The sequence below is a fragment of the Cariama cristata genome, unplaced genomic scaffold (assembly GCF_000690535.1).
Source record: "Cariama cristata isolate BGI_N322 unplaced genomic scaffold, ASM69053v1 scaffold4013, whole genome shotgun sequence".
NCBI lineage: Eukaryota > Metazoa > Chordata > Aves > Cariamiformes > Cariamidae > Cariama > Cariama cristata.
Genome location: NW_009610020.1, coordinates 5,589 through 16,836, shown reverse-complemented (window position 1 = coordinate 16,836; position 11,248 = coordinate 5,589). Strand labels below are relative to the sequence as shown.

At 39.0% G+C, this 11,248-nt stretch overlaps 1 protein-coding gene across 2 annotated transcripts in view; it reads left to right on the top strand.

The window, feature by feature from the left end:
• The window catches only part of HEATR5B (HEAT repeat containing 5B), a 56,467-nt gene that overhangs the window by 42,565 nt on the left and 2,654 nt on the right, over positions 1-11,248 (top strand). The window contains exons 31-34 of one of the 2 annotated variants that reach the window (XM_009697732.1): positions 2,901-3,170; positions 5,600-5,828; positions 6,000-6,013; positions 8,227-8,363. In XM_009697732.1, coding sequence (XP_009696034.1) covers positions 2,901-3,170; positions 5,600-5,828; positions 6,000-6,013; positions 8,227-8,363 — 650 coding nt within the window. Of the gene's footprint in view, positions 1-2,900; positions 3,171-5,599; positions 5,829-5,999; positions 6,014-8,211; positions 8,364-11,248 lie in introns of both variants that reach the window. The other variant, XM_009697731.1, reaches the window with a different exon arrangement.

The window sequence follows — 11,248 nt, the reverse complement described above, 5'->3', positions numbered from 1 at the left end:
TGGGGGGGGGGGGGGGGGGGGGAAACTGAGGCACTATTATCTTCTTTGCTTAGTCCTCCTGTGCCTCTGTGTCTAGTGAGCAAGTTTAGGGGAGAGAATTGCTACAGTAAATGAGCATCAGATTAGGGACCACTTAGGTAAAAGCAGGACATACCCTGGGACCATATGAGATGCATCTGAGGGAGCTGGCTGGTGACATGCTAAGGCTGCTGCAGACATCTTTGAAAAGCTGTGGTGCTCAAGAAAGCTTTCCAGCAAATGACAAAAAGTAGATGCTATGTCTAACTTTCAATAAATAAAGATGTGAGTTGTATTTTGGGATACAAAGTGCCAGTAAGCCTACTGTGTATGTTGAAAGATTTTTGAGTAAATGCACTTGGAAACCACTCTTGAGTACATGAAGTAGAAGAATGTGATTTGAAATAGCGAGCACAGACAAATAATGCCTAATCACCCTCTGTGATGAAATAACTGGTTTTGGATGAAGGGGGAGTGGTGGATATTGTTTACCTTGACTTTTGCAAAGCTTTTGATCCAGTACCCCATAGTATCATTGTCAAATTGGAGAGATGTAGACTGAAAAGTAGGAGAATTACTGGCTGGACTGCTGTGCTTGAATGGGGCCCGGTGATTCAAGTCTTAACTGGCAGCTGGTTGCAACTGGTGTTCCTTAGAGTTCAGTATTGGGTCTGATACTGTTAAACATCATCATTAACAATCTGGAGGATAGGACAGAATGCACCCTCAGCAAATTTGTGGATGATACCAAATTGTGCAAGTGGTGGATATGCTGGAGGGCAGTGCTGCCTTTGAGGGGAATCTCAAGGTGCAGGACTGAGAACCTGCTGAAAATCAGCAGACAAATGCAAAATCCTGCACTGGGGATGGAATAACCCTGTGCATTGGTATAGGCTGGGGGGCTGACAGACGGGATAGCAGATCTGCTGGGTAAGGAGTTGAATGTGAATCTGTGGTGTGCCTATGCAATGCTCAAGACTCTCTTACTGGGCTGCATTAGAAAAGCATGACCAGTAGGTTAAGAGAGATGATTGTCCTTTCGACTTGCGTTTGTGAAGATGCATCTGGAGCAGTGTCTAGTTTTTTTTTTTGCTCTTCCCCCTCATCCTGAATAAGAGAGATGTTGACAAACAGAAGGAAGTCCAGTGGAGGTCAACTTAGCTGCTTAGGGAGGTGAAGTATGTGACACATGAGGAGAGGCTGAGAGCGCTGAACTTACTTAGTCTGCAGAAGAGAGGGTTAATATGGGATAGAATAACAATCCTCTTCTTAAAGGGGATTTAAAGAGAAGACCAATCCAGACTCTTCTGAAAGGCATATGGTGGAAGGACAAGTTGCAGCAACAGAAATCCAGATGGGACACAAGGAAAAAAATTGTCACCATGGAAGTGGTGAAGCAGTAGAACAGGTGCCCAGGGATGTCGTGGCATCTCCATGCTTGGAGATACTCAATACTGGACCAGCCCTGAGCAACCTGCTCAAGCTTTCAAGTTGGCTCTGTTTTGAACAGGAGACTGGACTTGGATGACTTATGGAGGTCCCTTTTAACTTAAATGTTTCTGAGATTCTCTGATGAGTTGATACATCTAAATCCTGTTCCTCTACTTGGCCTTTATTGAGCTTTAATAAAACTAATTCTTTTTTCTTTTATCCTCACTTCTTCTGGTACAGTATTTCAGCTTCTGAAGTTTTGCTTAGGCTTTTTATCGGCATATTCTGTTAGTTTATGTATCGGCATATTCTGTTAGTTCTTTATGTAAGAATATCCTTGATAAGGATATTAGTATCAGTCTGAAAGCTACTTTCTGAGGTACTTTGAGTAACCTCTTCCTTTAACAGAGCATCTCCCTGTTCAATCATCCTTTTACCGTTTAAAAATCTCGCACTCATTGTGCTGTTTCCATCTTTGCCAGGTAAATTAGTTTCCAAGTGGCAACCTGGCAAATAGTTCATTGGTATCTGGTTGCATTAGGTCTGCCGTGTTTTCTTTTACCTGAAAGAAGTAAAGTTAAACCCAAAGAATATTCTTTTATTAAGGAAAACTACCATCTTAGTTTGGCACAATGTACTGTTGAGAAAAAACCCAACTGTTAGTTTTTGCCCATTTTCCACATAAAAACAGAGAGAGGATTTTGCTGGAACTTGGGGAACCAGCACAACTGAAAATGCAAGCTCTGTTCCTCCATATGAATTAATGGAATTGTTTACTGTAGGCCCAGTAAGTTGCATTTTTCAAATCAGTGAATGTGATAACACTAGCAATCATTTAAATTCATAGGAGCTCCATAGGGGTAGTTCAGGCCAGCTTTGACTTACTGAATCTCTGTTGCTGTTTAATAGGAGAAGGAAAAGACTGCAGCTGGCCAAGCTGCCATTCAGAAGAGAGACTTTTTGAACTGAATGCGCCAAAATCATGAACTCAGACATAGAATCCTACAATGCTTTTCTGTTCTCTTATTTCAGTTTAGGCTGAAATAAGATTTTTGTCAGGGTGGAACATTTAATTAATAGCCATTAAATTAAGAAAATATTGTCATGCCTATTTATTTGGCAGTCATTGCTGTTAATTTTACAGTCAGTTTTAAAAGAAGCAACATAATTACTGCTTTTTTGTTTTGTGTAAGTATTACCACTTTTTTTTCTAGTTCTGGAGGGATTTTTAGTAAGTATTGTTGCAATCATAATACTTCTAAAGCATTTTAAACTCCTTTAAGTCATTCTAACTAAAACATTTTAGTTTGGCATGAGTCATGTTCATCATATGTTACTGTGAAGCAACTTTTTCTTCTTGATTTTTTTAACTTTTTTTTAAAGAGTGTTTCATGTAATCTTTGGTGTGGGATCTTTAACTGCGTCCTCAGACATTTCTTTCCTTTTTTCAGATGAAGATGATATTGAGGAAAAAGAAAATCCTCTTGCTTTAGGAGAGGGAGGTGAGAGTGGTGGTCTTGTGCCTGGAAAATCTCTTGTCTTTGCTGCCATGGAATTGCTCATGTTTATCCTAGTACGGCACATGCCCCATCTGAGTTCAAAAGTGTCAGATTCTCCAAGTCACGTTGCTGCCAAATCCCACCTCTCTGAGGAAAGTGCTCGTCTTGTGGCTGCCACTGTTACTATACTGTCTGACCTGCCTTCCCTGTGTTCTCCGGCAGGTAAGGCATTGCAACAAAACACCTAGGAGTGATTACTGTAGAGGAATTGTCGTGAGCATATGATGCTAAAAGCAAACTGTAAATATATTTTTATGGGATTCTTTAAGGGTCATCTATTGAAAAGTATGGTTAGGTTCTAAAATAAATGAAGAATTCAGGCTTTTCCAGTAAGCAACGTAAAGGAAACGATTTGATTTTAAGTTCGCATGCATGCTGCAAGTTTGCTGAGGAAATGAGCTCTATATCACTATGATTTTATTGTTGGGGTTTTTTCCCTTTTTTCATGGTTTTGAAACCTTCTGGCCAATTTTAATCATATTGTAAAAGAACATAGACATCTTGGAGATAATTAAATTCCTGAGAAGTTCATGAAAAGCAGCAGCTGGATGAAAAGAGAATTCTACTAAGAAAAAAAAACCACAATTCATCTGTGGTACACTTGGTTTTGCAGCCGTTGGCTGTCAATCATCCCAAATGTGACTCTAAACTAAATGGAGCTTTCTTCTGCCCAGGGAGACTGTCACAAAGGATATGCGTAAACTAGGGTAATTGCACTGAGTGGAGTGCAGGGGTAAGGGACACAATTGCATGGGAAGCTGCGCTCTTTGAGTTTCACTTTTCAGAGAACAAATTACTTAAGAGTTGTCTCGCGGATCTCTGGGAAGTTTCACACACTGATGTCGAAAAGACATTTCAGAGGTTGGTCCCTTAATGAGATGCATGGTAAATAACACATTTGGACAAAGTCATGCTCAGGACACAACACGGGCTGCCATCAAACAGACAATTTGGGTCTTCCAGTTCTTTAAAAAATAGTAGATTTTGAGCTGATCTGGAGCCTGGCACTGTTTTGATTTAATTCCTTGTTCTTTTTCCTTTCTCCCTTTTCTTTTTTGGGGCTGAGGGGGGCAGGGAGAGTGGGGAGAAAGAGTAACAGTACTACTTCTGTGTTGACTGGAGTTGAAGGCATGACTCCTAGCATTTTGGCAGTGAAAGCAGCTCAGAAACTGTTGTTAGTCTACAGAGACTGCTAGAGTAGTTGTGGTGTGGTTTTTTTTTTTTTTTTCCCCTCATCCAGAAGATGTAGCCAACTGATAGCTGTAGGGAGAGGAGGATAGTACATGCACTAACATTTGCCTTAATTGAGACTTTGGATGCAAGGGAAACTGCGAACGAAGAGAATTCATCACTTTCTGTGATTTAGATGTAGCCAACTGATAGCTGTAGGGAGAGAAGGATAGTACATGCACAAACATTTGCCTTAATTGAGACTTCGGATGTAAGGGAAACTGCGAAAGAAGAGAATTCATCACTTTCTGTGATTTGAGCAGGTTTTTTATATTTCTTCCTCTTTCTTTAAAACTTTTTTTTTTTAAAAAACTTTCTCTTGCAGTCTCCATTGGACAAGATCCTGGGCAATCTGATCTAGAGGAGCTGCTGCTTTGAAAAAGGAGGTTGGACTAGGTGACCTCCAGCAGTCCCTTCCAGTCATAATTATTCTACTTAGTGTATTTATCCTCACAGCGTTCCCAGAAGTAGGAAAATGGTGGTATTTGTGTTTCCACAGATGTGGGAAGACAAGGCATAGAGAAGATACGGAAAGAGACTTGACTGTCTGAATGAGCCATAGATTGATATTACATGGCTAAACCAAACAGCACCCTTCTTTCAGTCCTATAAGGGCTTAAAGTCTGCATGTGTTATTGAAACACTTCTAATAAATTTCCATGTGTCTAAAGTCAGGTTATGTGTTACCTGTCCAGTATTTCTTGAGTATACCTGACTTGCATCTGCAGGACTAGCTGCACAAAAAATGTATATACGCATTGATTTCTTCAGAAAAGCAATGCAGTAGGAGGAGGAGGATCGCGTTGTCTCCTTTGTAGAGTAGCCAGGTGGCTGCAGCTTCTGCCCAGGATGTGAGACGCCCAGATAACTTCCTTACTTTTGCTTCTGGGGCTTGTACCACACACTAGCTTCCTTGGAAAGTGCAGTAACTTGTTTTGGATACCTGTTTCCAGACCTCTTATTGTTGCTGTTTACTTTATAGGACCCTAGCAATATGCAGGTCCTGTTTTAAGATGTTTAACAATCTGGATGTGTTCAATATGATACGTACCAGTATCACATGCCATGTAGGGCAAAACTTTATTAGCTGAATCATCATTCCTGAATTGACAGCAACATTTTGAGTGTTGGCTTGTATGACTTGTGTTACAATACACTTCAGTAGTACTGAAGAATGAATTTGGTGATGAATTATTGAATGACACATATTGCTTGTTACCTGAATTGCAGTTTATCTTCATGTCTCCTTTGTCTCCTAGCCATATATATCCATATTGGGAAAGCTAAAGAAGTTATCTAGCACACTTGTTGGAATTAACTTCAGAAATTTTATTTTGTCTTTTTTTTTTTTTTTTTTTTAGGATGTATGACAATCTTACCCACTATCCTATTTCTGATTACAAGAGTATTGAAAGAAACAGCGGTAAAATCAGCAGATAATCAGGTCCCACCTCCAGTCAGTGCAGCCCTTCAAGGGATAAAAACTATTGTTACTCTTCCTACAGTCAAGACTGATGAAACTCAGAAACAATGGACAGGTCTTATCCGCAGCACTCTAGCATCTATCTTGGAATACTCTCAACCTGGTAAGTGGTTTCCCAATGCATGAGAATTTAAAGAGAACTGGGGTTTACTGTAATGAAAAGGCAAGTATTGTATCTGCCTATAATTTAATAGGCTTCATGTCTGAGGGTTGGGGATTAAAAGTGGTGGTGAATTGGTTATAAAACTGAAATGGGAGAAAGACCTGAGTGCACAGAGCATAACTAATCAGAGTTACTGAATAGGTTATGTTGAAGACAAGCACAGCATTGGCTTTAAGAAAATACAGTTACATCACAGGAGTTTCCATCACAGATTTGTTCTTGTTCGTCTGTTTTCTTTGACAATATTGGTTATAACCTCCTGTTAGAAATTTTGCCTTTTGCAACTCATCTTGCAGCACCACCACCCCCCAGGTTCTTTCTGTAAAGTATTCTTCTGTACAAGTTCAGACTTTCCTCTTCCATTCTGAATCCCATTATGATGTGATTATTTCATGCTTTAGTTTTTCCTCAGGCTGACCTTACCAGTCTTCATATCTTCAGCTAATGACTTGTTTCCGGAACTTGGAGATCTACCTTCTGATATCAGTTGGTCTTTCTGACATCTGCTAAATATCTTGCAAGTAAAATCTAAAGGAGTTCCAAGCTGAATTCACTTCACTTCCTGAACTGTGCCTCAATTTCTGTGGCTACTGACAACTCTAGACATGTTGGCAAGGCCTGAGCAAACTGTCATTTCCACCCCTTCTTTCCTCTTTCCACAGAATACCTCTTAGCTTAAAGGAAAGGAGATTTTAGTTGCCAAAACAGTGTTGGTAGGGGAACCGATCTCTTTACTGAAGCTGTAATTGTTCACTACTGTACGCGGACTCAACACCTTGAATTAAACCTCAAGAAAAATGGCAATCAGTGTATCTTTTAAGTGTTTGCTGACACGATTCATATAGTCTTAATGACAGCGAGTGTTAAAGTGCATGAGTGTGAAGACAGCAAGGGCTAATTGTAGCAGGGTTCATACTGGAGTAGGATATTCACAATACTGTTACAGACTTTCAGTGGTGAGGAGAAAATCCTACGCCTGCCAAAAAAAAATCTGTTACCCACCAGAGCGTTGTCTACTGTGTCTCTTTAGAGAACTGCAGACTACTTCTCTTGGTTCATATTCGTACTTTGCCTTGCCCTTCGAGAAGCAAGAAAGAAGTACAGTCTCAGCTGTGTAGTTAGCGAGAGAGAGAGAGAGACAAAGATTTGTCATTTGCATAACGGTAGTTCAGCCAAAACCCATCCCATTACATCCCCAAGGAGCCATTTGTAGACTGAAGAGAGGCTTGAATGGAGTTACTCATGTGAGAGACAGGGAGCAAGTAGGTAATTGCAAATGATCCTGAAAATGTCTGAAGGGGAAGGATGAGTAGATTTGTGTTAACCAAGTCAAACTTCTAATTTGATTTGTCACATCAGCTCTTGTCTTCCAGCCTTTTGTTACTGTAAGGATTTCCCAGTCCCTCTTTCCAGAAACATTACTGGCTTTAGACTTTTTTGCAGACTTCAGAAATGTTTCTTTGTTCCTTGCAAAAGTGTATGTTTGCCTTTTCCTTTCTAATCTTCTGTGGAGTGGGACACGTCACACACACAAGAATCTAAGCAGGGTCTACTGCATACGATTTCAAGTCTTGTTTAGATTTTATTGAATTACAAATTTAAAATATAAAAAAATCTTAAAAAATAAACTTGTCACTTAAAATGCTTGGAGTAGTTTTTTGAAGTGAGGTTTCACGTCGTGGCTAAGCCAATGGAGTGAGTAGCTGATGTCTGTAAAGGGCAGTCATGCTGTTTTTCTTTTTCCTGACTATATATCTTCTGTTTCTTTGTGCTTCTCAAGGGAGAGCAGAACCAATCTGACCAACAAAACCAGCAGAACAGCATTTTAAATATATATATACACACACATAAAAAAATAATAATTATATGTAAATATAATTTTTTTTCCTGTTGATGTAAATTAATGAATGAGATCTGTGAAGACAGAGCTTGTGCAAGGAAAAAAGGATGACAATGTCAGCTACAGATTATTTGAAAAGCAGGAAAGGTTAAAGTAGGACTGTTCTTATTGGTGACAGGTAGCTGTCAGATCAGCTAGCCTGTTATGTGAAACCTCAGGTTAAGCAAAAGTTGTTGCCATGCTGGATATCAGTTTTTTACTCTGCTGTATCAGCTGAAGAGAATTAAAAAAAAAGGCAAAGTATATTTTTAATGGGGAAAAGATCTAAAAAATACATTTTTTTCCTGCATATTTGTATGCGGTTGCAAATAATTTCAAGTACATTTGTTTCCTCTTTCTGAGTTTATCTATGTTCACTGGCTTTTACTAAAAAAATTCTAGACCCTTTTTGGAGTAAGCTAACAGCGTGTTTGGTTTTGTTTTTCAGAAGCCTCTAAGCCAGTTCTTGATGAAGTAAGCATACTTACAGCTATTGCTCTCTTCCTTTGGTCAGCAAGCACTGAAATAATTGGAGTGCAGTCTTTACAAAATGGATGTATGAACAGATTTAAAAGTGCATTAAATTCCTGTGATCCTTGGGTAAGATCATGTTACAGGAATGTGAACGGTATATAGCTGAGAAAAACTGGTTGTGATACATTTACTGTCTTTCCTTTGTGATGTCTTTACTTCAGAGACAGATACCGCTTGTCAAAATAACTAGAATTTTCAACAGTGTATTATAAAAACTCTGTAGTGAGCAAAACAACCCACACTAAGTGCTTCTGGATAATGTGTATTCATGGCCTTGTGCAGGTTCTTGACTTGCAGCTTTTTAAAAGGAAATAAAATCTTAGATATGTGAAATTTCAGCAAATGAAAGGCTTTGTTACCAGAGAGTGGTGACATTTCTACATTAATGCTGATCTTTTATAATATAAATGAAACCATTTTTTCTGTAGATACAATTACAGCCCACATTTCTGATGAATTTTGTATTTGTTTGTGCAAAACCTGTGCTTATTTTACATGTTAATACGAAATCAGGTTTGAGTGCAAAAATGTAATTTTGTGGTCACTGTCAGAATATCTACAGATTGTGAATCGTCTGTCTCCTGATTTCACTTCTGCCTTTTGGTTTGTCTTTATGAATTATCTTCTAAATTATTTTCTCACTGAAGGAGGAAACTAAAAAGTTGTAGACTGACTTTGTTCAGGCAGGCTAATGCGCTGTATAGTTAAGCTTAACTGTTTCAGCTATGTATACATCGGTTTGTTTTGAGTGGGTATACAAATCTGCAGGTTGGAGCTAAAGAGAGAAAAATCTACAGTATTTCCACAAGCGAGCGCTGCAGAGATTCCTGAGAAGAAAAACACGCAAAAAATGCTGATGTGTTTAGGGTCATAGCGAGGCATTTAAAATCCTGTTTAGACTGATAATTCTGTGGAGCAGGGCTGGTGTTTTCCAGTGTGGACATAAAATTCAATTGGTTCTGAAGCATGACTTTGGATGGACAGCTACTTACAATTTTAGTGCGTGAATGGAAATGTCAGTTGTATTAAGCAGAAACTTTTCTGTCATACTCTCTCTCAGCTCTGTATAAACACATGAACTGTGAGAGAAGTGAATCTTTGCCCACCACCCTGCTGGAAAGCTGTCAGTGAGCTGGAACTTCCCACTATTTTTGTAATTCGCAGAGAATGCTTTGACAGCAGCCAGGTGGTGTCCACTCTCCTTGCTGATGTGTAGAACATATACTCTGTAATACTTGTTGTGTGTTCATTCTAGTTTTTTTAATTTCAAAGACTCATTGTTTGGGTCAGTAACTAGACACCTGTTTGTAATAAAAGCATTATACCAATTGTACTAAAAGCGTTGAACTGATTATGGAAAAACCTCTTCTAAAGAAATACCGCTGCCTCATAAGTAGTACAGGAGTATTTTTGAAACTATTACCACCTACAAAAGTCTGAAAGGTTAGGTATCATGTATCAGAATAACCAGAAGGCTGGTGAGCTCAATTTCATTTTGCCCCAACATGGCAACTGAGTTGAGAGACCCTTGTCTCTCAATGCTAATGAGCAAGTTTTACATGAGAGTGTGCCTTACACGCTTTGGAGAAGCCCTGATTTTACCTCACAGGAGTTTTTCTAGACTTTCACATCTCTCTGAATGTAGAATAGTCAAAAGTTGTATATTATATAGATGGAATAAAAGAAGCTTGGGTGAAATTCTGCTGTCAGATGCCGTTGTAAAACTCTTACTTGGATTAATGCATGTAAGAAAAGAGACTTCTACTCCTTATTTCGAAGGCTAATAATCTTAGCAGCTAATAAGGAGTAAAGTTTAAAGAATGTAGATAGAAATGGAAGGGAATTATTTGGAGTGATATGGGGAGAGAAAGGAATTATTTGTTGAAACAGGTCAAAGATGATGCTGAGTAAGGTATTAGGAGAAAATGTTCTTCAGTGGAGCTCTGCTAGAAAGCATACAAATGGTATTAGAAGAAGTGTTACTACTTCAGGGCTTAAAAATTGAATTGTGTAGAAAACTTGCAGCCATATACTAGTGAATTAACAGTGACCTCTATCTCCTTACTATTGTTTTTTATTATCTATCATTTTTATTCAATGTTTTTATCAGTGTTTCCAGTCATCCCTGGATCTGCTCACAGATCACTGTGTTCAATAGTAGTTCCTCTAGAATGTTTCTGTTTGGCATGTGCTCAATAACTCATCCTGTTTGGACTTGAGTGCAGTTTGAGAGCATGTGCAATGTTTTATCCTCGTATTTGTCGTGGGGCTTTTACCTTTTCAGAAGTTCTGGGTTATTTGTGTGGGATTTTGGAGGAAGATCTTTGTTACACCCAAATAAAATGCATTCCTAAGTTCATCTAGACAAGATCATCAGTGAGTCATTTTCCCAAACATTGACTTTAATAATCCCTGCTTTCCAGACCAAAGGGGGAGGAGGGAAAAAGAAAACAGAAGGAAGACAAGGAGAGGGTTCTGTGATCCAGCTCACAGTATGGCTACATGTATATTCCTGTGCCACTACCAGCATAAGATGGAGAATGAGAAGGAAGGATGGACAAGCCTGCCACTTTTGGCTACAGCCTTGGCTCATGTTACAGCAATAAGATCTCTTTGATCTGAGTCGTTTTTATGGGCTGTTTTACCCTTCTGAGATTGGAATAGCCTTTCATGATTTTGCAGATACATCTACTATTAGTGCTGGTAGTTCTGAGACTTAAAGATGTAGTTCTCTGTGGACCTGTGTGACTGACTTGTATGACATTGCCTATTCCTTTATTTTCTCTTGAGTTCATATTGTTACTGCTATTTAGTACCTGCATGTTCTTCCTAACTGTTAGTACCTGCATGTTCTTCCTTGCTTTGGTTGAAAACTGGGCTAATGTTATTTTGTTATTTTAGCAGATGGGCTGTGTTGCTGCTTTCCTCTTACTCAGTATGTTTCCTTCCCC